The sequence below is a fragment of the Drosophila subpulchrella genome, chromosome 2L, assembly GCF_014743375.2.
Source record: "Drosophila subpulchrella strain 33 F10 #4 breed RU33 chromosome 2L, RU_Dsub_v1.1 Primary Assembly, whole genome shotgun sequence".
Classification (NCBI taxonomy): Eukaryota; Metazoa; Arthropoda; class Insecta; order Diptera; family Drosophilidae; genus Drosophila; species Drosophila subpulchrella.
Genome location: NC_050610.1, coordinates 25,676,598 through 25,702,982, shown reverse-complemented (window position 1 = coordinate 25,702,982; position 26,385 = coordinate 25,676,598). Strand labels below are relative to the sequence as shown.

At 46.2% G+C, this 26,385-nt stretch overlaps 3 protein-coding genes across 10 annotated transcripts in view; 1 reads left to right on the top strand and 2 right to left on the bottom strand.

Annotated features, from left to right (window-relative positions):
- The window catches only part of LOC119547830 (1-phosphatidylinositol 4,5-bisphosphate phosphodiesterase classes I and II), a 46,965-nt gene extending 21,850 nt beyond the window's left edge, over nucleotides 1-25,115 (top strand). For 2 of the 7 annotated variants that reach the window (XM_037854855.1, XM_037854854.1), the window contains exons 3-17: nucleotides 1,784-1,930; nucleotides 11,564-11,701; nucleotides 13,554-13,687; nucleotides 14,093-14,278; nucleotides 14,399-14,596; nucleotides 15,457-15,639; nucleotides 16,600-16,780; nucleotides 17,840-18,074; nucleotides 19,412-19,566; nucleotides 21,427-21,640; nucleotides 21,703-22,566; nucleotides 22,867-23,332; nucleotides 23,398-23,790; nucleotides 23,852-23,996; nucleotides 24,063-25,115. In XM_037854855.1, the coding sequence (XP_037710783.1) occupies nucleotides 1,784-1,930; nucleotides 11,564-11,701; nucleotides 13,554-13,687; nucleotides 14,093-14,278; nucleotides 14,399-14,596; nucleotides 15,457-15,639; nucleotides 16,600-16,780; nucleotides 17,840-18,074; nucleotides 19,412-19,566; nucleotides 21,427-21,640; nucleotides 21,703-22,566; nucleotides 22,867-23,332; nucleotides 23,398-23,790; nucleotides 23,852-23,996; nucleotides 24,063-24,296 (3,873 nt within the window). In that variant the 3' untranslated portion in view covers nucleotides 24,297-25,115. The remainder of the gene's footprint in view (nucleotides 1-1,783; nucleotides 1,931-11,563; nucleotides 11,702-13,553; nucleotides 13,688-14,092; nucleotides 14,279-14,398; nucleotides 14,597-15,456; nucleotides 15,640-16,599; nucleotides 16,781-17,839; nucleotides 18,075-19,411; nucleotides 19,567-21,426; nucleotides 21,641-21,702; nucleotides 22,567-22,866; nucleotides 23,333-23,397; nucleotides 23,791-23,851; nucleotides 23,997-24,062) is intronic. The other 5 variants (XM_037854857.1, XM_037854859.1, XM_037854856.1 and 2 more) reach the window with 5 other exon arrangements.
- On the bottom strand, nucleotides 1,628-6,434 carry LOC119547833. 2 transcript variants are annotated; one of them, XM_037854864.1, is made up of 2 exons: nucleotides 5,232-6,434; nucleotides 1,628-2,182 (listed from the first exon to the last, which is right to left on the bottom strand). In XM_037854864.1, exons 1-2 carry the CDS (start codon nucleotides 6,268-6,270, stop codon nucleotides 1,977-1,979), a joined length of 1,245 nt encoding a protein of 414 aa, XP_037710792.1. In that variant the 5' UTR covers nucleotides 6,271-6,434; the 3' UTR covers nucleotides 1,628-1,976. The 2 variants fall into 2 exon arrangements, with proteins under 2 accessions (XP_037710792.1, XP_037710791.1); XM_037854863.1 differs by lacking the exon at nucleotides 1,628-2,182 and having other exon boundaries at nucleotides 4,043-6,434.
- Nucleotides 6,670-9,355, bottom strand: LOC119547832. Its single transcript, XM_037854861.1, has one exon. The coding sequence runs from the start codon at nucleotides 8,988-8,990 to the stop codon at nucleotides 6,747-6,749; it is 2,244 nt and encodes a 747-aa protein (XP_037710789.1). The 5' UTR covers nucleotides 8,991-9,355; the 3' UTR covers nucleotides 6,670-6,746.
- Nucleotides 25,116-26,385: the final 1,270 nt, after the last annotated feature.

Genomic DNA, 26,385 nt, shown 5'->3' with positions numbered 1-26,385 from the left:
AGTTGATGTTTTCCATTTCAATTATTAAGGAGCCCCTTCTGCGAGAAAGGAAAAGTGAGCGCAGGCAGGCCACTTTGGCACCTAGTGGGTTCATTAAACCCGAACCAAAAATTCGATACCGAAGGATAATGAACTTGTGGCTGCGCGAATTAAATATGCTCGTAACGAGTATTTCAGAGCTCATCAATTTTGGCCATAACAACGAGCATTCCCTAATCCTAACGGGCCAATGGCGGGGTCAAGGAATTCCACCCGCTAATTGGAGTGAGACTAACTGGGGGTTCAAGGAATTCTATGGGCAAACAGATAGGTGCTGCGGGTTCAGAAGCCCCGAACTGAGAGTTTGTATATAAGTTATGTTTTACAAAAACAGGCAAACTGTTAAAGGGAGCTTATAAACCCTATTGAGCTACCTTTAATGTTCAAACCTTTCGGACGCAACTTTTTAATAATAAAAGTGAATAGAGAGTTTCTTAATAGTTATGTTTTAAATACAAAATGTACAGTACATAATCACAGTTTAATCTGCTAAAAATATCAAGTTGTTGTTTATAGAATTCTTTAACATAAGGAATGAGTAAAAATTAAAATTGAAAGTAACAATATAATGGAGAGTAAAGTTCCATACACACAAGTTTTTGTTTTGATTTACCAATTTTAAAATAAACATGCTTGTGTGACACAATCGTCGTCTGTTGGGAAATACATCAACTTTTTTGTTTATGTATAGGTTTCTTTGTAGTGTTTAAAAGTGACTTGGAATTTTGCCCGATAAGAGTAATGCTATTATTAATAAATTATATTATTAATATAGCATTATAACTTAGCAAATAAAAAGAGTACAAATTGAATAAGTTCATAACTGTTTCCAGTCTATGTAAAATATGTTTCAGTATAAGAAACACAAACTATGTTGTTAATATACCGCTTACTGTGAAGCCCTATGTAATGGTACTTGTTGCTTACATAAAAGGCAATGAATATTTTAATAAAATCGCCCTAAAAATACCTAATGCCTGCACCCCAGAGTGGATCACTATGTTGCCACATTCCTTGGAGTAAAGCTAGCGTGACCATCGCACTTTTCCCCACTTAGTTGCACACACACATTCATCGTACTTTTGTTGCACGTTGTCTGCGTTGACTTTAACGCTCAGATGGAGGAGCCACTGCCCTCCACCCACCGCCGTCGCCTCCCTCCTGGCAGAAACATCCATTTGGGCCGCCCCATTTAACGCGTTGTTCGACTCGACTCGACTCGCTTCCCAGAGAAGCCAAATTCGCGAGACATCTTGTTCGCTGGATGTCAGATTTGGCTGCCACTTATTTGCATGCATATTTAAGAAATAAAAAATATTTTAATTTCGGCCGGGGTTACTCGGAATGCGCATCTGTTTGGCATCGCCGGTTGCGGGCTGCCTGTGCCTTTATGAATGGATGGATGGCCGTGGTATTAAATATTTATGGCTGCCGGCAGATGCCCATTTAATTTGACTTAAATAATAAGCAGAAATAACGGACGACAGACGGCTCATGCACTCATGCGGCCAATTCGGCTGAGAAATTGGTCGAGATAAATTCATTTGCAGGGGAGGGGGGCTCAGTTCAATAAACTCTGGAATTGCGATTGTGTGTATATCATGTGCTCACAATTTATTGGACCCGAATCGCAGGCAGAAAATGTGTTTTGATTACCACATGTGTTGCTAATTACAGTTCCTGTTCCTTAAAGCCTGTTTTACTTTTGGTTCTCATCAATATGGTTTATCATCTTTGATTTCAGGACTCGGGCACTGGAACACCGGTCACGATGCGCGTCGATGCCAAGGGATTCTTTCTCTATTGGGTTGATCAGAACAACGAGCTGGACATTCTTGATATAGCCACCATACGCGACGTTCGCACAGGACAGTATGCCAAGCGGCCAAAGGTGCGTATACTTGATAATTTGTCACACCACGGCGTATACTCGATATTCACCCTTTTGTCGCGTCTTCGGTTACTTCTGCTGGGGGTTTGTCAATCGGATCCGTCCAAGATTTCACCTGTGGCAGGCCACAGCATTCTTCGGCGGTTGTCTCTATGAATTCATCCATCGGTATCATATTGGGCGCCGCATCGCAGGACCAACCTCCCTTTTTCCTTTTTGAGCAGCAGCATTTACCACAGCACAAGCATGCCACTGAAATTGAATTGAATGGAAAGAAGAAATATTTGTCTGGTTTTAACACGCACATTGAATGAAAGGAAAAAAGTGGGAGGTCTCCGTCCGGTTTTTGTGTGCTCTGTGGGTGGCGTGTGAGGTGTTTTATTTTGTAGGTTCCGCCAGCGGATGTAATAACTTTTTCATCACCGCAGAATGCATACAAACGACACTCGGGAAAATACAACATCTGTTATACAAATGTATATGCGAAATTTATAATAGAACTTGAGTGGGGAAAAAGTGTGCAGAAAACATTAGTTATGTCGTAAACTAGCGAAATAAATCCCAGAAAACAGGGCAATGTATTCTGTGGGTTTTTTATTCAACTGGCGCCCAATTGAAAGCCAATTACTGGGACCGGTATGTTCCATTCCAGGAATAGGAGAACAGGTAAGCCACCCAATTTCCCGCTTAGATTGCCCAGCCAAGTCACGTGCGTTGTGTCCCCATCCTTGGACCCGGAATCGGAATCAGTATCCCATTGTGACTGTGTGTGTGTTTTGCAACAGTTTTCCATAGTGAGTTTGCCTCGATGTGTGTCACGCTTTTTCCGATTTTTCACAATTTTCTTTTCATGGTAGTCGGTAGGACTGGCCTCATTGTGTGGGACTATCTCGGCGAATACAACCCCTCGTTTCCTCGAAGTTAATTCATTTATCTTGGCAATGACAAGGCAACATGGTTTGACTCCTGCTATTGTGCGTTTGAAAAGCTTTTTATGTAAGCTCCCTTGGATCAGAAAAAATTCGTTTCAAACTTTCGCTGGAATTGCAAACCCAAACCGAAGTTAAGCCTTCTTTAACCTTCCGCGCCGCATTATCAAATTAAAGTTCCATAAATGCTGCTCCGCTTTTTTCGGGGTCCCAGCCATTAGGGGAATTATTCGAATGGGGAATCCTTGGGCGTCATTTCCTTTCGGTTCTTGGGGTGTGCCGCATTTTGTTCACTGTATAAATCATGTTGCTTGGCCTGGGGCCACGCCCACCGCACACCGCCCACGCCGATAATAGTTGCAGTTGTTGCTGTGGAGCACGACAGGCCCAAGGCCAAAGCCAAATGAGTTTTGTTTTCCATTCAGTTTGCCCAGGGCAAACTAACAGCGCCGGAAAAGTTGGAAAATGAAAGCGGTCTTGGCGGGACAGAAGGAATTCGGACAATGAAATGTTGACAACACTCTACGAAAAAGAAGGGCAGGCCTTAAGATTGAAAAAAAACTGGTGAAGGGAACAGAAAGGATTACTATGAAATTATAATATTACTTGTAATTTAATAAAAAATTATAAATATGTTTATGTAAAAACATATAACTTTAGCCATTACTTTACTTTAAAGACTTAAGTAACTAATTTCTCCAAGAGCTTCCTTTTTATGTTTTGAAAAATATATTATCATTTAAATGAGGAAAACTAGCCCATATTCCGTTCCCAATTAAAAGCAATATATTATAATTGATTATTCAAATGTAAATGATATTCTCAAATGTAATCACTTCACGTGAATACCTTACATTTAAATTAACAATTGTGGCGAAACAGACTTTTATATGAATCTTGTTTTAAAAGAAGGCACGCTTTAAATCGCATTCATTAATACGCTTATTCGAGTTAATGAAAGAACATGCTGCCTTTCTCGGAGCGAAAAAACCCTTTGGCACAGAATCATGCGTTAATTAAATGCACAGAGCTCGTGGGCGTTGACCACGCCCAAACACACACACGCACACTCAAAGGGGCCAGTGTGTGATTAAGTGAAAGCCACCAAAAGCGTAGCATACATCCAAGAGCACGAGTCCCGCCCTCGCTGTGCGGCTTAATTAAATGAGTACAAGTCCAGGGCTCAGCTAGAGATCCCAGTTTATTTAAAGGACACAACTAAGATCGCTTCCAGGCAGCGCAAGACATGGTTAACACGAATACACAACTCCAGGCACAAGTTACAAATGCGGACTTGGACTCATGAAATGTCACCACAACACAAACGAGGCGGGGACACGGTCATCCGCAAGGGCTAACACTCTGGGTCAGGCGGTTGCACAGCCGCGATAGAAGCTCGTCCAGATCACTGGATATTTGGACATCGTAGCGCCGATTCCTTCGCCGCAGGACTCCCTGCAATTGCTGAACAGCCTGTACCCTGGCGAAATGGGTTTGCATCCGGGGATTGCTGCAGAACAGGCTGTTGCACTGGATGGGGTCGCACTTGTGCTGACGGGCCGGGTAATCGGGATCCTTGCACTCCATGTACTGGCGGTGCCGCATCTGGAGGAGATAGTCCCGCACCTGGCGCTCCCGATCCCGCCGACGCATCTCTTTGATCAGCGGAGTATCCTCCTCCTTCGGGGGACAACAGATCTCGCAGGGACAGTCCTTGATAGCCTCACCATCCCCATCCTTGTTTTCTTCATCCTTCTTTGGCTTTTTCTTTTTTCCTTTTCCCTTGCCCTTGTCTCCTTTGTCCTTGCCCTTATCCTTCTTTTTGTCTTTATCCTTGTCTTTATCCTTTTCGTTGTCTTTATCGTTGTCCACATAATCAGGGCCACCTCCATCTTCATCACCAATGAGCGAGTGTTCGCTCGGGGGAAGGGTATCGGTACTTCGGGGAACTAGAGGACGATCATCTTCGGATGACCTGAAATCCGGGTCTTCGGTCTTCTTGTTTTTGTCCTTGCCTTTACCTTTGTCCTTGTCTTTGTCTTTGTCCTTTTCTTTGTCCCCTTTCTTATCAATTTCAGTCTCCTTATCGTTCTCGTTTTCATTATCCTTTTTCTTTTTGCCACCATCTTTCTTACCGTCATTGGTGCCATCCCCCTTGTCCCCATCGCCCTTGTCGCGATCCCCCTTGTCGCCACCCACCTTATCGCCATCCCCTTCATCACCATCTTTGTCCCCTTTACCTCTATCACCGTCTTTGTCACCATCACCCTTTTTCTTTTTGTCGTTCTCGTTCTCTTCGTCTTTGTCATTATCCTCCTTATTCACTTTTTTGTCCTTGTCTTTGTTCTTATCTTTACCATCTCCCGACTCACCATCTCCTCCGGGGCCATCGGGAACGAACTCGCCGCATCCTTGGGCCGGCGGATCCTTGGGATCCTTGCAGCACTTCTCCAGCGCCTCGCAGAGATCATTCTTCCCATTCGGATCCTGAACGAAACAGGTCACCAGGGACTTGTACAGCTCCTCGTAGTTGCGTGGCTCGGCTGCTCTGGCCGCATGGCGGGCAGCCATCTCCCGCTGGAAGGCCTCATCATAGGGTCTCGAGTCCAGCTTGTACTTGGCCCACTCGTAGTCGGTGCACTTGTTCTCAGCCTCGCCACATTTGGGGGGGCAGTACCAGTGCTTGCGTCTCAAGCCATGCTTCGGAGGCTTCTCCGGCTTGGCCATGTCCATCGCCTGCTCCCTGCTGATCGCCGGGAATCCGGCGTTGTCTTCGAACGGATGGTCCGCATCCGCTGGCTGCGGGCAGTGAAGCCAGGAGAAGGCGTTGCTCGGCTTCAGTTGGCGCCTAACGTTCGGCATCTTGTCCAACTTGGCCTTCAGACACCTTCGATTCAGGATGTAGGCCCCGGGTTCCGGGGTTTTCGGTTTTATCTGCCACTTGGGTTTTATGTTCGACTTCTTCGGCGGCTTGGGCAGAAGACTGGCCGCCTTTAAGCTCTTTTGCAGGGCCCGGTCGAAAAAGGCAGCCTGCGGAGTGGGGTGCTCCGATGCGACGCCATACCACCCCAAGGTCTCCTTCTGGGGACTGTAGTTCCACACGGTCAGCACATCCTGCCTGTGTTCGTTGAGTCGGTCGCATTTGTTCGCCAACATGGCGTCTTCTATGTAGTTCAAGGTCTTGGCATCGCTGCACTTGGAGATCGGAGGCAGAATGGTGGGGTATGTTTCCTGCAGGTGGGGCTTGTGGGTCTTGCAGTTGCTCCATCGCATCCACTGGTACAAGGTGGGCTGCTCCTCCACAAAGGTGTTCAGCAGGTCGGGCTCCTGGCAGACGGGTGGCCCCTGTGAGCCTTGACCTCCCAGGGATCTCCTGGATCCTCGGCTTTGCGCATCCTGTCTGCCCATCATTGTGATAAATATACAATCTATTCTTAGCTAAGTGTTTTTGTTCGATTCGGGTCCAATTTGTTTATTCTTTTAATATATTCAAGTTTAATGTGAGAACCAAAATAAAACAGGCTTATATTTTAAAATTTAGGTGTTGTCTGTTGAACACATGATAAAATACTGAATACGGCTTACACAAGTTGTTGGCAGCGCAATGTAAGAGATTTCAAAGCCTCCTTATGTCCTTAAATAATAAATTACTGTTAAGGGAGACCTGTTTGAAGAGCTGAATTCAAGTTTTTCTGTTAGCTAGTTCCATGTTTGCCATGACTTCTAGTAACCATAACAACATCCTTAAGGTAAATCTTCCAAAGCCCCTAAAAAATACATCGGCACCTTTGCTAAAAATGATCTTTTATTGTACAATTGTCAAATTTGGAAAAAACACTCATATGTGTCAAAGGATACAAGCCAATAAAACGGTCGAAAAAGACTTCTCAGATGCACTCGCACATTCGCCGGGCGATCCTCTGGCGGAGATCTTCGAGGTTGAAGAGCAGCTCGTTGTTGACGATCGGATGGCGCTCCTTGCCCAGGAGCCGCTGCAGATGTTGCAGGGCGCCCAGGCACTCGCAGTACTCGGATATCTTGGGATCCTGGCAGAAGCAGTTATCGCAGCTGATGGGGTCCACCTTGTGCTGGGGAGCCGTCGGCTTTTGGCCAGCGCACTCCATGTACTCCCGGTGGCGCATCTGCCGGAGGTACTCCCTCATTTTGCGAACCTTCTCCTGGGCAAACACCTTTTTCATCGCCGGGGAAACGGGCAGCTTCTGAGCGTAGAGACAGTCGCAAATGGAGCACGGGCAGTCTGCTGGTGGACAAGTGGGACACTCCTTCACAGCCTCCTCCTCCTTATCCTTTTCCCCCTTGTCGACCTTCGGGGGCTTGGGCTTGCCTGGTTTCTTATTGGGCGGTTTCTTGCCGGGCGGTTTCTTACTTGGAGGCTTCTGCGGCTTCTCCTCAATTTCCCCTTTTGGCGGAGGCTCCTTAGATGGTTCTTCAATTGGTCTGATCGGCACTTTATCCGATTCCCTGGTGTCCAGAGAGGAAAAAATCCGCGTGGACGTATCGGTGTTGCTTTCGAATTGCTCCTTGGGTGGTTTCGGTGGCTTAAGCGGATTCGGTTTTTCCAGATCTGGATCTTTCACATCCTTTTTCTTGCCCGATCCCGTCTCCTCATCCGGGTTGGTAACCTTATTTATATTTTTACCCTTGCCTTTGCCCTTGTTCTTGTTTTTATCTTTTTCTTCCTGGTCCGGATCCTTGGGTTTACCTTTATCTGGGTCCTGAATCTTATCTTTTTTCTTGTCCTTGTCTTTTTTATCCCCTTCCTTATCATTACCCTTTTCAGTTTCCTTAGTCTTATCTTTATCTTGGCCAGTACTCTTATCTTTATCAGTACCTTTGCCCTTATCCTTGGTTTTATCCTTTTCTATATCTTCTTTGTCGCCATCACCTTTTTCTTTGGCTTTTTCTGGCCGATTTGTACCTCCTGGAGAAGGACCAGGGCCAGGACCTTGACTAGGACCTGGGCCACCAGGCTGACCTTCTTTCTTAGGTCCGCCTCCACCTGGACCACCTCCACCTCCAGCTCCACCACCTTCTCCTTCTCCGCCGCCTCCTTCACCACCTTCACCGCCTCCCCATCCACCTGCTCCTCCTCCACCTCCGCCACCTGCTCCACCACCACCCTCCTCTTTGAATTCCTTGATCACATCCGCACAGCACTTCGCCATGGCCATGCAATCGGGATCTGGTTGGGGTTTCACCTCGAAGCAGGCTTGGAATCGCCTATAGAGCTCATCGTAGTCGTGTGGCTCGTTATCCGGTGGAGCTTTCTGGTCGAGGAACCACTTGTGGAAGGCCTCATCGTAGGGTCGGGAGTCCAACTTGTACTTGGCCCACTCGTAGTCGGTGCACTTGTTCTCCCGTTCGCCACATTTGGCGGGGCAGTACCAGTGATTGCGTCTCAGGCCGTGCTTTGGAGGCTTCTCCGGCCTGACCATGTCCAGGGCCTCTCTCAAACTCACCATTCTAGTAGTTGCCGCATCCACTCCAAGGGGATCCATGGGATCCTGAGTCTTCTCACAGAATAGCGTTCCAAAAGCCTCTTTGGGGTGCAGTTTCTGCCGTGCAATGGGCATCCTTTGGAGCTCTGCTTTCAGGGCCTGTCGGTTGAGGATGTATGGTTGACACAGGGGAGCTGGATGTGGCGGTCTTGCGGGCTTAGGTGCAAGCGGTGGACTAGGAACTCGTTTCCTTAAGCCACTGGCGTGTTTAAGGCTGCTTGTCAATGTCCGGTTAAATCTAACAGCCTCCGGTAGATAGGACCCATTTGCAACGCCATAGTACTTCAGAGTGCTCTTGTGCGGGCTATTCTTCCAGATCTTAATAGCGTCCTGCGCTTTAGCACTGATATCTTCACATCCTCCCTGATCCACCGATTCAGACAGCCAGTTCTTGGTCTTGTCGTAGCTGCACTTGGACACAGGTGGTCGAATGGTGGGATAGCGCTCAAATGGAATGAATTTCTCCGTCTTGCAGTTCCGTTGACGCATCAATTCATAGGGTCTGGGGACCACCTCAGAGTTCCGGTTGTCAAATGGGTTGCACGGAGCATCCGTGTGTACGGAATCTCGCCTGGAACCATGGTAAGATCCAATCGATCGCCTGCTGCTCATAGTTATCCCTTTTTTTGATGAATTGGCTGAGACTGTAATTTAGGGTTTTTATCTTTTTTTTTTGGAGGTCCTTAATAAAAATTTAAAATTTTGTAAAATTAAAAATGGGTTTTTCCCTATCTGGTTCTTACGACTATCTGAACACTACTGTCGTAGTAGTCCAAAACAGATGACAAATAGTTCATGAAATCCGTGACGTGTAGCTTATTTATTTTCCTACGGAATCGAGCTTGTGGACCAAAGTTTTGTGGTATGGAATCAGTTTCCTTTTCATTCGTTGGACACAATGGAATGCTTATATAAAAAATCGTTTAAATTTTATATACAATTTTTTTTAGCTCGTCGAGCAATTGTGTATTTTTGTTTTGATATTTAGCTTGTTAATGAATTTTTGACGCAAACTTCAATCCTTTTACGATTCGGGCAGCTTTAGGTAACAATTCAAGAGGTTTATAAGGGATGAAGCCTAATAACAGTAAGTTTAGAACTCACCCTTGTGGATGTCGCTGGCCTTAACTTCTCAATTCTAGTATACGGGCACAATAAATAAATTATTTCATTGGTTTTCCAATAAGTGTCATACGGCGTTGAGTAGTATTTGATTAACACCTTCAAAAATCAATAACTGGGCTTTGGGGGCTGTCTAAAATTATCACGAGCATCCTGCGGCCCACCCCCTGCCCTCCTTGGTCCATAATGAGCGTTCTTAATATTCAAATTTCGAGCAGAGCCAAAAGGATTAGCAGGCCAGAAAGGAGTCGCAGGATTTTGGGGGCCGTGAGTGGGCGGAGAACTGCGCGTGAGTGCCGAGCGCGAAGCGTGAGAAGCAATTAAGATAATCGCCGTAGTCATTTCCGCTTTACGCTTCGCACGGTGCCGTTCCGAAAATCCGGACAGAGAAGTCCCGTGGCAGAGAAACCCGGAGAGCCAGCGACAGAAGCTCCGGCGGTGAAAGCCATTTACATTATTCAGAGCGACAAATTTGCCGGAATTAGTTTTTAGTTAAAAGCGAATCATGACGCTGGCAGATAAACGTGGCCTGCAGCCAAGCGGGGATTCCCCGCCCTGTTTTTCCAGCATAGGTGAGTCCCCATTTATCACCGTCGAAACGACGCCTTAATGGGGGCTGTGGGGGGAAGCCTTTCAATTAGTCGACTCAGCTGCTCACCTCATCCATCCATGAGCCTGGAATATTGCTGACCAGGAAAGCTTATTAAGGGATCGATTTGCGTGCACTAAGCAAAAATGTTTAGTCCCCTTCACAACATATGACGTAGAACTTAGTATTCTGAACTTTTAAGATGCTTACTTTATAAGCCGAGTAAGATAAATTGAAATATTTATGTTGTCTAAAGAAGATAATTTTATTTATATACCTTTCGCTGATCATTCAAAACTATTAGTAGTAATGTTTCCAGTGGCTAGCACTGACCATGATTGGTTTTGGTCTCGACCGTAAGACGCTTTCAGGTCAGATCAGGGCTCAGACATTTAAGAGCATTGAAGTCATCTGCCAGAATTTTATTCCCCAGCTTGTGCATTCGATGTGCTAGCACAAAAGATAACATTGCCGGTCTCCGTCCTGTCATCCCGTTGTAAACTGCCTGCCGATAAGGTCCACCCTGGGCACCCGGGCAGTTTGTCAAATGTCCCAAACGCCGGAAGCGCTGCAGGGGGACAGGCAAACACACGCTCCTCGCCCAGGACGTGGCGGCCACAAAGTTAATGCCAAATTCATGCTCCGGCTTCCGCTTCAAGTATAACGCCCCAAAGTCTGTCCTCCCTTATTGCAGTCAACTGTCCTCCGTCCAATGTCCCATGTCCTGTGTCCGAACTATGTGTCATGCATTCGAAAGGACGTTGATAATCCTGGTCTCAGCCCCGCTCCTATGGAATGGACTAAGAGATGGACTTTTGGGTTGACGGAAAAATACGTTTTTAAGCCCAGTACTAAGAGGGCGTAAGTGTTAAACTGTTAGAAAGGCACTGAAATGCCCGTCTTTTAAGTTCCAGATCAATGTATTACATAAAAGGTACTTTACAGTCGGTTGAAAGTGCCTCCATTTAAAATAATTTATTTATAACTTCCCAGCTACAACAAAGTTCCAAGAAGTATTCATTTGTCTGGAAAGTCCGCAAATGCAACTCTTTCTATTCATTCTGCTTGTGTCGCGGGCTGATTTGCATTTAACCCAGTTGGCTCGCAAGTCGAAATTTTTTTCTTTCCCTTTAGTTCAGCTCAGTTCAGTTCGGTTCACTTGGTTGGGGGGTCTACCCCTGGCAAAGGATGCACGTTCTCGCGGGCTCGTAAATCCATTTGTGCCGTTTAATTGAAATATGGCACCCCGGTCAGTTGAGCTCGGGAATCGTGTTTGTTTGTCTGGTTTACGAGGCGAGCAAATGAATTTTGCTGCACTCGCAGGATTAGCGCGCAAGGATATGACTTCCATTTACGACTGCCGGGCCATAAAACTTCATTTTCCGCGCGCGAACCGTCCACCAATGTCTCCCGATCCCCCTTCCCTTTGGTCATTTGGTAATTAATAACCGCCATGCTCATCTCTCGATTGCAGGACAACAAGCTGCGCCAGATTGTGACGCTGGGCCCGCAGGACACGCTGGAGGAGAAGACGGTGACGGTGTGCCACGGCTCCGATTTTGTCAACATGACGTTCGTGAACTTCTGCTGCACCCGGCGGGACATAGCCCAGGTAAGTCCACCAATCCTCCTCCCTTTGAAGTAGTACCCATAGCATGTGACAACTCGATGACAACTGGAAAGTATCGAAGGGAGAAGCCATTTAGCTTTTGTGGGTCACATACACACGCCCAGTTTCGAGTTCCAAGTCATTCGGGGAATTGTGTCGAGAGGGGAACGCTAATGATGGACACAATGGTCGGCTACCGTGCACCAGGAAAAATTATCGAATTCGTATAAAAAGAAACTATTGAAGGTGAAGAAAAGTAAAGCGATATCTACAAACAAAAAAATTAAGGGTAAAATTTAACAATGCGGATAGTTCTAAACTACAAAAAAGGTTAAAAACTATTTTAATAGAGGTGTGTAGAGGTATATTTAACCCAATAGTATTTTTGTGTGTAGGCCATTTTAAAATATTGTCTCTGAAGTATTTCCTGTTTAAAAAAGGAATCTAAAATTAAAAAACTTCATTTATAGAATGTTTTGTAATTTTTCAGTGGTTTTCCCGAACTTTATTTGAATTCGCCCAACCTCCTTTTTTTCTTTTTATGTATTTTCCACTGCCGTTTTTTGCTCCCGACGACACACCTATGCTTTTTCGCGTTCTCGTTTTGACTATTTTTAGTGGGTCGCCGAAGGCGCGTAAAAATTATTATGGACCACTCAACGGCGCTTTTATTGATTTTCGTCCGAAGGGCGTGTCCAGTGTCCGGAGTCCACCGTCTGTCGTCCATTCCTCATGTCTGCCACTGCCCTGGATTGACCTTGCCCGAAATCAATGTTCTATTTTATCAATGGTCAGCAGCCCCGAGCCAGAGACCGTGCTGTTGTGGTTATTATTTTTGGCACGCGTCGCGGACATTCCCGAAATAAACAAACGCAACTTGAACCGCAGAAACGGCAACAAAGGAAAATCGAATTATGAAAATGTCGAAATTTTCATAAACTTTTCACAAGGCATTTTCGCCAAACAAAATAAACAATATTGGCCGTAAATACACATGAATGGACGATAGTTTCGGAAAGGAAAGGCTGGAATGAAATTGAAATGGCCGCCAAATGGGCAACGGGCTTGCACGCTCTTCTGTCTGACTGACTATACAATCAATCTGCGGCCTGCATCACGCATCCGCCCCGTGTTGCCGCCGATAAAATATCTCAGAGATTCCTTTTACATGAGCCAATCACGCCCCGGCAGTATGTTACGGAGCGCTTTGGGTTAATTAAATTCTGGGAAGCCAACTTTGGGCAAATATTGCTCACGGTGATTCCTGGTAAATGGATTAATCAAAAGTTTGCCTTTCGCCTTGTGTTATTCCTTATAATATTCCCAGCCCTATTTGGCCTTGAAGGAAATAATTAAAGCAAATGTTAATCGAGGTCGTTTTTAAGCACAGTCAAAAACTGTCAGAATTACTTCAATTAAATAATTTCTTGAAGAAATAGTTAAATCAAACGTTAATCAAGGTCGTTTTAAAGCACAGACAAAAACTGTCAGAATTGCAGCAATCAATTTGTACTTCTGATTATTATATTTAGTAAAGGATAACATCGGTTGTTTAAATCTAAGCTAAGTTTGATAATTTAATAATATTTTTTGTTCTTCCCCGACCATTTAAGAAATAAACTCCTAAGAGAGTGTAAGGTTTTAAATCGAAAAGTTTCACAACTTCCCTTTTCACTTTAATCCACCTTTCAGTTTACTGAAATCCCTTGCACAGAATACTAAGAAAATTGTGAAAAAGCCTACCCCTACGCAAATATTACACAAATGCAGACTTCTCGGGTTCTATTCCATCTTTCTCGACCACCCAACTTGCCACTTATTTTAATCCATTTCTGGTCTCCCATTCTCTTCGCAGCTCTGGTCGGACGGACTCATCAAGTTGGCCTACAGTTTGGCCCAGCTCAATGGGTCGGCGATTATGTTCCTGCAGAAGGCCCACACCAAACTGTGTCTGCAGGTGGACAAGAGCGGTCGCATACCAGTGAAAAAGTAATTGAAAACAGCCCCCAAAACCCAAAACCCAATACCAATACCTATCCCCATTCCCACTACTACACTCCCATCAACGCTCAATGTCCTGGGTCCTGGATCCCGGCCAACTTTCGGGTTCGGTTCGGGTCCCTGGCTCTTGTGCATTGTGCGTCTGAGCACTTGACAAATATTTGCTAAGTGTAGCCATCGACGTTGAGCTGAAAATTGAAATTTACGCCAATTTCTATTTCGCAATTTCCCTTTTTCCTGCTCCTGTTCCCGGAACGTGGCTCATGCATCACTGGCGACCACGATGATGATGACTACGACGACGACAACAACCTCATCAACCAACGCCGCATTGTCTGCCATCCAACCGTGCTGCCTACTCCACCGGTCAAATTCTGGTCGTGACCACTTTAGCATCATAAAACTTTTCGCCCAGAACAAGGAGGATCGCAAACGTGTCGAGAAGGCGCTGGACGTGACCGGTTTGCCGTCGGGCAAGGTCGACAGCATATCGGTGACCAAATTTCAATTCGAGGACTTTTACAATTTGTACAAATATCTCACGCAGCGCTCGGAGGTTGAGCGGCTCTTTGACAGCATGTAAGTGCGCTTGAAAAGTAGTAATCAGACATATTTGCCACTTGTAAAAAGGTGTTTTTAGTCTCGGAATAGGAAAATTAATAATCTATCCTCATTCGATGATGACGTTCTCTCCCACAGAGTTGGCAACTCCAAGCGCAAGTGCATGTCCATCGCCCAGCTAGTGGAGTTCCTCAACAAGACGCAGCGCGATCCCCGCCTAAACGAGATCCTCTACCCGTACGCCAATCCCGCCCGCGCCAAGGAGCTCATCCAGCAGTACGAGCCCAACAAATTCAACGCACAAAAGGGCCAGCTCAGTCTGGATGGCTTTTTGAGGTGAGCTGACTTGTTGCTGCAGGGGATTGCAGTGGAGGAGGAGGTGCCTGCCATGTGGGGGCACTGCATCCACTCACTTTGGGGAGCCCTTCTGGGCGTGACAGCTTATCAGGCGCAGTGCAAGCTGTTCGGGGCTGTTAGAGTCACTCGAAGGACCTCTCGAGTGCGAGTGCATATGCATATGCATATGAATTTGACGTGGCGCTGTTCTTGCTCTCGGAAAAATGGGAAATGGTATGGCTGTCAGGGGACTCTAGTCCGCCCTGAGTGGCTTAGCAGTCGTGAAAACTCGCAGTTTACTGTTGCAGCCAGGAGGCAAGGCATCCAAGGAGGCGAAGGACGACGCGCAAACTGACGCGACCTTCAGCTGAAACTGCAAAGCTGCTCAAACACTTCAGCTGCCGCCGAATGCCGCGAATTTCACTGGGGGCCTACACGCAGAAACATTTAATAGAAGAAAAAACAATTGTTAGCTGCAGTTTAAGCAAATAGGAAGGGAAACGATTATAATAAATAAACTTTTTGGATCATATGTGTGTGTGACGACTGCTGTTGTACGCTGTGCGTGTGCCGGCAGAGGCTGAGCAGAGCTATTTCCTATGCCCGCTTAATATGACGTTTCCGACTGCTGCCTTAAAATTTGGACTTAAGTTGGTAACGTTATCAGCCCGAAAATGGATAAATATGTTGCTGGTTAAATATTCAAATATCGTTTTACCTTAATTTCTTCAAGTACATTTTCGCACTACAAAACCTGAGATACTCGGCACAGCTTAGTGTCACGCATAGGCTTAGCCCAGAATCCCCCATATCATCTCCACGTTGGCAAGTGACTAATCCTCTTCATTTCCCCTCCACAGGTACTTAATGGGCGACGACAACCCCATCATGGCGCCCAACAAGCTCGATCTCTGCGACGACATGGACCAGCCGATGTCGCACTACTTCATCAACTCCTCGCACAACACCTACTTGACGGGTCACCAGCTGACGGGCAAGTCCTCCGTCGAGATCTACAGGCAGTGTCTCCTGGCGGGATGCAGGTGAGCTGGGACTGGGTTGCGGGCTTAATCCGGATGCGGGTCACTCGGTGGAATGCAAATGACGCAATTGATGTGGTCAGCTGCCTTCGCTCGAGTGCTGGCCATGACCTTTATCCCGACGTATGTGTGTGCATGGCCTTCAGCAGAGAAACGCACACATAGAAAAGAAACTCTCTCGCATTCACTTAAAACATCAGGTGCTGTTTTCCGGCAATGGAAACTACATACACTACAAAAAAACATCAAGAGGCAAGTCCTCTTCTCCTGGCAATTTTGGAAAATAAGTTCTTGCAGTCGAAACAATTCTTTGGCAGTGTTGAAAATCATTATACCGTTTTCCCATAACAAAAGCATTAACTTTAATCTGTGCAACATTTTAAAGAAAAGGCTATAACAGAATCGGTTGTAGTTAAGTTCCGTTGACCATAAAAGTTTAAAGTTGGTCGTAAAATGTAAATGCATACTGTTTTATACAACACATGGCTATCAACAAAACGTGTTCTGCTTAATGTTCACATTATTTCTCTGCCAGTTGTTAGGTTTGAAAACTAAATAACTTCATTTTACACAAAAATAACGAAACCGACTATCCGTGTTTAAACCTATAGCTCCCAATGTTCTGATAATTAGTATTTGGAGTTCTGCCAGGACAATGATCCTAAATTGAATCGATTTGAAGGACTATTTCTTTGCGTGTGCTCTCATTTCGTCTGCCAGTGACAACGATGATTCTGACGACGATGCACACATCACAGAATTTATTGACGCAGAAGTTGTTACTTTGCGTTTATTCTCCGCTTGTACGACTGTCAGAATGCATTCGGTACTTTGCGAGCGATTTACAGAGGGAAATGGGAAATGACTCTGGGAAAAGGAAAATAAAGAGTGAAAAGTAGGAAATTGTCATTTGCTTTTACCACTCTCAACTTGTGTCCCTCTGTCTTACCCGCTTTATTGCAGATGCGTTGAGCTTGACTTTTGGAATGGACGCACCGAGGAGCCGGTCATTGTCCACGGCTATACGTTCGTGCCCGAGATATTTGCCAAGGACGTGCTGGAGGCCATCGCAGAGAGTGCATTTAAAACATCCGAATACCCTGTGATATTGAGCTTTGAGAATCACTGCAATCCCAGGCAACAGGTGAGAATTTGATATACAGATAATCAGAAAAAGACTTCGATTAGTTAGCAGAGCTAGGAATATGTATCTACCATATACGCGTTTCTTAAGAACTTATAACTATGAACCTGAAGGGATGATAAGTTGGGCAAATATCAGAAAAATAACAAAGGCAATAAATGTGGCTCCCACCTTTAGGCCGCACTAAATTGCAGAAAACAGAAGGCCGAAAAGTTACTTGTCCTAAGACAACAGCAGTAGGGTCCTTAACTCATCACCCTAATCCATCATTCGGCGAAAGACAAACAAAAAACACGACGGCGGCACACATGGGGCAGTCCTCGAGTCCTTGAGACCTTGGGTCCTCGAGTACGAAAACATTACTTAAAGACCATGAAGGGAGTCGGGAGTCCCGGAACGTGGCGAATCTCAGAAGCCACTCGAACGGTAATTGCCGGCTGCTTAAGCTCCACGAGCGGGATAATAACAAAGGCAAAGTTTTTACGGCCTGAAAGGAAGAAAAAAAAGGCCCAAAGAGGAGACTTGGAGAGCAGGAACCTCGAAAAGGGGCTAAAGTTTAACCATTAAAAGTAGTAATATAAACTAAATTTCCCACTGGGAGCACGGGCACAGGTTGCAAGAACAGGTAACAAACGCGCCACGAGTCAAAAGCAAACTTGCAACAGCAACCCTCTACATATGATGTCCCAAAACAAAACAACTACACAGATACAAAATATTTATAATTTTAAGCTGGTTATAAAAGCGTTAAAATATTTGCTTAGGTTTAAAACTAGTCCATAGCTTTTATGTAGGTATGAATGAACTTTTATGTCGATAAAAACTATAAGGTGATATTAAAAAAAAGTTGAAAAACACTTTGAAAAACTCAATAAAAGGACTGTTTTCTCGTAATTCTGTTATTACCACTTTTAGTCCCGTTTTCTCTCTGTGTAACAGGAAAAACTTTCCCGCCGGGAGAGGTTTACCCATCAAATGCCAGTTAGCAGTTAGTTAACAAGTCACTCGGCACTAGCTTATGCCAGCTCATTAATTCTGCCATCTTCTCCCTTTCGGTAGGCCAAAATTGCCAACTATTGCCGCGAAATATTCGGCGATATGCTGCTCGACAAGCCGCTGGACTCGCATCCGCTGGAACCCAACATGGACTTGCCCCCGCCGGCGATGCTGCGGCGCAAGATCATCATCAAGAACAAGAAGAAGCACCATCACCACCACCACCATCACCACCACAAAAAGCCGGCCCAGGTGGGCACGCCGGCAGCCAGCAACAAACTGACGACGGCCAATTCAGGTGGGTAAACCAGCTAACTTGCTTCTCCTTCGCCTGCACCACATGGCGTATGCGTAATGTGCCTGGGTTTGTATGCTCGAGTGGCTGCTTTTTTAGCCCGATTCGCATATGTTTTGGCTTCGCAGCTTCCAGCTCCTGCTACTTACCCCTTCCGATCCCCTGTTGGTCTATGAAAAATGCAAATGAGTTCCGCACACGCAGCAGCTGCTTGTCGTTTTTCTGCAAAAAGTTCATCAGCCAGAAAGGCAGGCTGGGAATATCAAATTTGGAACAGCATTCGACGGGGATGGGGATGCGAGCGGGTGGGTCTTAATGAACAGGATGTTGGGGAAGCACTTGGGACTTTAAATGTTCGATATTCGCAGCAGGGCAACTAGCTGTTTAAGGCCCTGTTTGGATTTATCCTTCGTTATTGAGCTTATTTATAATTATTTTCGATTTGCAGTGGGACCTTAATTAAACTAAAACCACGGCGTGTTGTAAGATTTCAAATTTTCTGCCTTGCATGTTTAATTTTTCAAGATATCAATGCCCCAAAGTATTTGATTTCCTAACCAAAGTCCCCAGATTTAGCATGTCCCGCTCCTGAATCAGGAAAACTTTCCGTAGAGCATTCGAGCTGGTCTCATTGAAAGTTTCGAAAAGAAAATGTTGTTTATAAATTTGTCGCCTGACCACTTCCACTTACACTTCCTGTTTGCCGGCTTTCAGTTCCTGCAGGAGCCATTTGCATGCACAGCTGCACAGTTTGCCCGGGGGGCCGACGTTTGTCGCCTCCTTGTCTCCGCCCCCTCGGCAGCCACATCCTTCTGGCATTGGCCGGATGACATTTAGCTTATGAATTGCAAAAAGCCAATTTATAAATGCAAATTACTTTGGGACCCCACTCCTCTCCCCCGGCTGCAATTGCCGCATCCCAGCTGTCATCTCTCTATCCCCGGATCCCCGGGATCCCAGCCCGGCCATTGCATCCTTTTTAGCCGGCTCCCCGCTGCTGGTTTATGTAATTTGATTTAAACATATTTTTATTATATTCCATTAAGGCGAAACTGCATTTTAAAAGCCCGGCGCATTTCGCGCTCGCGCATAACTTAATTGTTTCGCCAGGCAGCGTTTTCCATATTTTTTATATCTTACACTTAAATGGGAATGTGAATACAAAAGGTACGATTTTTCATGTTGTTTTATGGGCTTAAACTTGAACCTACAATTAATGTCAAGACTCCTCAAATTTATTTTATTATAGGTGATATATCCTAGAATTTGAAAGGTTATATTTTTTCAGGTTATATTTTTCTTTGTGCAATATATATTAAATTTAGTTATTCATTTTGCAGTTGATGCTAAGGCAGCGGCGCAACAAGTGGCATCGGCGGCCGCCCACGAGGAGGGGGGCGTGGCCAGGAGCACCGCCAACGGGGATGTTGGCACGGGAGCGGGAACAGGAACCGGAAGCGCGGCTGGGACGGGAGGACATGCACCGCCACTGCAAGTGAGTATTGTTTATTGTTCCCCGCCATCGAGCATAGTCATAAAAGGTCAAGGGACATGGCCTATCTATCCATTATTGTTATTGTGGGCGTGGCACTGGCATGCCTGTAATTGCATTTAATGGCACACTCCCAGTCGCATATACAGATAGGCGGATACGGATATCTCCATGGCCAGGGGTACTTTTCGGCCCCTGTGTTGACTCCGGCCGATTTGTTTTTCTGTTTGCGGTTGGCCGTCGTTCCTCCTGATGATGATTGTCATCGGGCTGCTCTGTTTGCTTTCGGCCTTTGCATACGCAATAATCTTGATGACAGTACACGAAAGAGGGAATATGACATCGATGCACAGCGAGAAAAAGGGTTTCCTTTTGTGATTTTATTCATCGGTTTTATATGCTAACCAACAGCCTTTCAAAGATCTGCATCCAGCCAACGGTTTATTAAGAACGCATAGTTTCTACTTCATTTTTAATGTTAGAGCTATTGTAGCTTTCTTCTCAGTGCACCTATGTGGGAGCTCCACAAAAAGTTATAAATGAATGTATGCATGGAAATGAATGGAATAGAGTGGATGTGGCTGGCAATAGGAAGTTGAGTTGGTTTGCCTGATGACCAGTGACAGTCAACGAACTGCAAACTGTGGATATTCCAAGTGGGCGGAGGAGGAGGTCGGAACTGGCCGGCCAGAGGGGAAATGACACACGATATGCTCACTAATCAGAAGTTGCCCCTGTCCGACCACCGACCACCAGTATCGCAGGCAGTAATCAAAACTGGAGCCTCCGGGGGGAATCTCCCGCAATGCAAACTTGGTCGGAACTGAAACCCAAACTAATTTGGCTAAATGTTTGCCAAATCCCATCCCTTCTAAATATTCACTTATCCAGCATTTATGCACTCTAATTTAATTTGCCTGCCTGCAGTATTATAATTTATGATTTTTTTTGTTGTGCTGGGGCCTGGTTTACGTTTAATGGCCATGTTGCATAATAAATGCCGTTTGGGCATTAGCTGGTGCTAATGGAAGTCAGGCTGCTCACATGGCGGACATTTACATTTTGGGAAGCGCCGTATGCTGTGTGCATTTTGGCCTCATTAGCCGCTAGGGATTCGCAAGGGCCTCGGTCCTCGACCAGCGGCCCATTATCCGCACTTCCTTCGGCAGCCGGAATTGTGGGACTTTTATAAATCGATTGCAGAGTGACGTGATTCCGCTGGGACAAAGGGTGAGGGGTGGAGGAAACCGGAGACCGGAGGAAACCGCAGACCGCCATGTCCTGGTTGTCGTCGTGTCGTAAACTTTATGCAATGCCCAGCAATGCATTGTGTACTTCCCCCGTCGGCCCTTTTTCGCAGCGAAGAGGAAACACAATCTGTGCAAGTTTCTTGCCCCGCTTTCGCATTATCTGCACAGCGAGAAAAATCGTCTGAATATAATAATGATTAATTATGGAAATGTTTTCATAATATTCTACTGAGAAATCTAATCAATAGCAAAATGGTCGTATTGTCCCAAAAATGTAATATTCAAATAAGTTTTATAGATAGTTCAAGTAATGTTTGTTATGTTTGATTGAAATATTTTCACTGTGCAAGTAAGGACTGGGATCTCTGGCAGTTACAAGAGCACAGCATATAATAATGGGTTTCATATTCCATCTGCCATTCCTTGTTAACCCTTTGGGGACCAGACCAGCAATGCAATGACATGCAATTTAATAGTTCCGACATGGGGTGCCACACTGCGTATACATAATATGTGACTGGTGACGGCTGCTGGTGACCTCAGGCGAGCAAACAATCGGATTAGCCACCCGCTAGACTAACAAACCCCTGATCTTTACATTATCTCCCGTTAGCAAATCCGCCAGAGCTCCAAGGATAGCACCGGATCCTCCGATTCGGACAGCTCCTCGGACGACGAATCCCTGCCCAACACCACACCCAGTGTGCCCAGCGGCAACGAACCACCGCCAGAGAAGGCCCAAAAGGAAACGGAGGCCGGGGCGGAGATCTCGGCTCTGGTCAACTATGTTCAGCCCATCCACTTCAGCTCCTTTGAAAATGCGGAAAGTGAGTATGCTAAATTAGTGGCTGACACTCTATACTTTATTTTCCCAACACCACCATTACAGAAAAGAATCGCTGCTACGAGATGTCCTCGTTCGATGAAAAACAGGCGACGACACTGTTAAAAGAGCGACCTATTGAGTTTGTGAACTACAACAAACACCAACTGTCCCGTGTCTATCCGGCGGGCACTCGCTTCGATAGCTCCAACTTCATGCCGCAGTTGTTCTGGAACGCGGGATGCCAGCTCGTGGCTCTCAACTTCCAAACTCTCGACCTGGCCATGCAGCTCAACTTGGGCATCTTCGAGTACAACGCTCGGTCTGGCTATCTGCTTAAGCCTGAGTTCATGCGGCGCTCGGATCGCAGGTTGGATCCCTTTGCGGAGAGCACCGTGGACGGCATCATAGCGGGCACAGTTTCGATCACGGTTCTATCCGGTCAGTTCCTCACGGACAAGAGGGCCAACACTTTTGTGGAGGTGGACATGTACGGACTGCCAGCGGACACGGTGCGGAAGAAGTTCCGCACAAAGACGGTCCGGGACAATGGAATGAATCCGGTCTACGATGAGGAGCCGTTTGTGTTTAAGAAAGTGGTGCTCCCCGAACTGGCGAGCATTCGCATTGCAGCCTATGAAGAGGGTGGCAAACTCATCGGTCATCGCGTTTTGCCCGTAATCGGTCTTTGTCCCGGCTACCGACATGTAAATCTGCGATCCGAGGTGGGTCAGCCCATCGCCCTGGCCTCCCTTTTCCTGTGCGTGGTGGTCAAGGACTACGTGCCCGATGATCTCTCCAATTTTGCCGAGGCCCTAGCCAATCCGATCAAATACCAGAGTGAGCTGGAAAAGCGCGATATTCAGCTGTCCGTTCTAACGGACGAAGCTGAAGCGGTGGGCGGACCGGATGAGGATCTCTCCAAGTCGTGTGAGTAAACTATAATAGCCGTAAGGAGTAGCACCTCTCACCCACTTCGAGTTGCGATTTTAATTTACCTTCTTTTCTTTCTACTTTTCTTTTTGGTAACGTTTCATATAACTTTCGGTTGTACTTTTGGATTTTCGGATTTGGTTAAACCAACACCACAAACACTACCCAACCCACAACCCACTACCCACCACCACCCTCACTCCCACACTCAAAACGGTTGACGGACACACAAACTGCACCACCTCTAAACCTATTCCCCTGCCCACTCGCTCTGTTCGATTCTGTCTGATCCTCCAGTCGTTTTCGTCCAAGTAGGTGGCCAGAAAAAGGAGCTACGCCCAGTTGAATCGCTAGCCACTTCGCCCAAGCACAGGCCGAGTATCTCGGCAACGGCAGCGATGAGTGTGGAGGTCACCATGGACCGCACAGATGGCGGAAGGGGAGAGGACAGCGGGTCCTTCGTGGTCCCCTCCATACAGCATCAGCACTCCCTGGACCAGTCCGTAAGCACGTCCATTCGCCAGGTGGAGTCCTCGCAGTTTGATGTGGATCTGGTGTTGGCCGAACCCCTGGACAAGATCCTGGACCACAAGTCCGTCAAGGAGAAGCGTCTCGAGATGGAAAAGAAGCTCGAGTCGCTGCGCAAGAAGCACGACAAGGAGAAGGTCAAGATCGCCGGCCAGAAATCCAGTCCGCTGGAGGGCAAGAAGCCCAAGTTTGCCATCACCAATAAGCTGGTGAAGCGGCTGAGCAACAAGAGTCTGTAAGTGTTTGGGCGGGGCGATTCTCAGTGGGTGTGGCACTGCCAGACGACGCCATTGAAATTAGTAATTGTCTCTCTCCGCACAGTGAGCCCGGTGCGGAGATTCCCGCCTGCCCTCTGGATCTGGGCGATAGCAGCGAGGAGAGTGCAGCAGCCGATGCTGGCGAGGATTTGGCCGGCGGGAGCAGCAGCCTGGATGGCGGCACCCAAGAGTCGCGTTTGCGCAGTGCCTGTCGCGAGTACACGTCCCAGTATCGCGAGCTGCAGGAGAAGTACCACGAGGCCATTTACTCCGCAGCCGAGAAGGTGCTAAAGACCTCCCAAGCTAGTCAGACGAAGCAGCTGAAGGCATCGCTGGACAAGGTCACCGGCGAGGTGATGCACCAGCTGCAGGAGGCGCGCCGCAACGAGGTAAAGAATCTGGCCACCGTGCACCGGGATCGGGATGAGCTGATCAGGTAGGTGGCGCACCTCTTTCGTACCCGTTTTCAATTGGGTTAACTAACTTATTTCTGACAGAATGAAACGCGAGGTGGCCAGCTCCGTAGTGGAACGTGGGGTTGCTGAGCGGGTGCGGCTGAAGCAGACCTTTGACCGGCGTACGGATGAGCTGCAGAAGCAGCACGACTCAGTGCGCAATGCCCTGGCAGAACATCGCTCCAAGGTATGTCTTTTTGCTTCTATATTATGATAAACGTAGTAATCGTGCATCCCTTTCCCATATTCTCAGGCTCGTCAAATTCTCGACAAGGAGGCGGAGTCGCGTAGCTGCGTCTCCAGCAATGGCTTCCTGGTGCTCTTCCACGGACCCCATCACCACGGATGCTCGGGCTCCGGTTCGTCGGGCATTTCTGGCAATAATCTCACCCTGAATCTGGACGCAGGTGCTGCCGGTGGCCATTCGGCCATTTCGCCGGCCAAGTCGCACAACAGCATCGCCGCCGCAGCGGAGATGAAGACGTAAATGGGCCTCGCCCCTACGATTTTTTCTCCCCGCCCCCCAATTGTCCCTAGGATTAATTGTGGTTCTACAGTTGTTAGTCTTCAGTATTTACAGCAGAAACATAGAAATGAAAAAGTCTTCGTAGAGTTTAAGCAGCGGAGGAGTAGACCCTACCCTCCCACACCTATTTGACGGGAACTGACCTCGACTAGTTCTAGATTTAAGCTCCACTGCTAAGGGGAACCCAAGCGAAACGCGTTTTCTAACTGAACAAACTAGATGTTAATCTATCGCATGTATGATGTACTTGTAGTGTAACTGTTGACGTATCCGTACTTTACAGTACTTTATCTGTATACTGTGACTATTGGTGTATATCTATGGTGTGGATAGACATGGATATGGATCCAGCAGTCCATAGAACCCTCGTCGAACCGTACGGTTTCTTCCTATTCGAACTTCGCTGAAACTCTGAGTGTCTAATTAAGCAAGCAAGCGTAACAGAAGCAGAAACTAAGTATAATTTATTTGTCTATACGAAGGAGGTCGAGTGCTCCATTTATCTAATGCTAATTGTGGTTGTGTGTATTTTACATCAGTTTTAATCGATCTAATTTATACGATTAGTTTAAGGCTCTCGCACAAAAAACTGTGGAATGAATCTCGTGCGCACACAAGGCGGATGCTCTATAAGCGGATGCCGGAGCACAAGTCCAGGCCAACAATTAGTCAATTATTTTTCGGTTGGTTGCTATTTATTTTTGATTTAGTCACTACTCTTATGTTTATTAGTTGTTGCAAAGCTCCAATAAAATTCTATATCGAATTGTTTTCCCACTACTTTTCCATTTTACTTTCTCCCCATTTTTACCTTGGTCCAACGCATACACATACACGCACAGACGGCGTCGCACACAACCTACAACACCAAAAAAAAAAACGACAGGCCATTCGCAGTTTGCGGGGAATCACGCACCGACTTATGTGACTCTCAAACTGTAGACTCGAGCCGCATTCTCAAGACAATCAAACAATAAAATATGCAAATTTGATGAGTATATTTAACCTTTGTTGTAGACCAGACACCACTCCTTGGGTAATCGAACAAGAACAAGAGGAAAGAGAATCAAATAAACCCAAGCTGCCTTGTAACAAAATCCAAAATTCAAGCATAGCCCACAACATACATACGAGTACGTAATCTAAACGAACACTATGAGAATAATCAAAACAATGTTGAAAGTACATTTCACTGGACGGCAGAACCACCTTAGATGTTGTAATTTCCCGTAACTCTTACTCAAGAACCGACTCAATATCTTCCCCCAACCCAAGACCCAAAGGACGGGACCAGAGCCCGCTCTATCTCGCTCGCAGTGGTCCCCTTACTCCCGATTGATGTTGTAATTTTTGATGTGCGTGTGTCGTAGATTTCATATTAAGAGTGTTCCACAAGTTACGATATATCCACATAGCAAACAAGCAATATCCAGAGTATTGGTATCTAGCTGCTAGCTGCTGACTGTATGTACGTGTGTTTCTCCGGTATTTGCATCGATGTCGATGTTGGTTGTCTATCGTCTATCTCATTCGGTGTCTATCTCTGTGTAATTGTGTAATTGGCTTGACTTATCCAATACAGCAGCATAAACAAATAACATTGTAGCAACTCAGCAGAAATTCGAAAATAGTTTTGGTGTTGTACGTATGTAAGCATTACTCGATCAACTATATATGCATCCGTATCTGTGTGCTGTCGATGTTTTTAGCTATCCCTACCGTCGATGTTGTAGTTGCTTTATTAACCGCAGACTATCTTTTGCATGCCACCCCCGCTCGATAACCCTATAACCCCAACCCACTTCAAAGAAAGGCTTTAATCGATGTTCGTTGTTTGCGTGTGTTTGTTAAGCTAAGTTAACGATAACGTCATAAACTTATACGAAAATGAAATTTAAATTGAAAAGCAAAATGGGTGTCAAACACCAGAAAACCGAAGGGCAGCGTAAGATTTCGAAGGAAACAAAATGAATAAGAAAATAAATACGGAAACCATTTAGGCCATAACGGAGGAGCAGAATACATTTTGAGCAGAGCAACTGACGAATTT

Coding starts and splice junctions, on each gene's coding strand:
- LOC119547832 (XM_037854861.1), bottom strand. CDS start 8,990: ATGAGCAGCAGGCGATCGATTGGATCTTACCATGGTTCCAGGCGAGAT.
- LOC119547833 (XM_037854863.1), bottom strand. CDS start 6,270: ATGATGGGCAGACAGGATGCGCAAAGCCGAGGATCCAGGAGATCCCTG.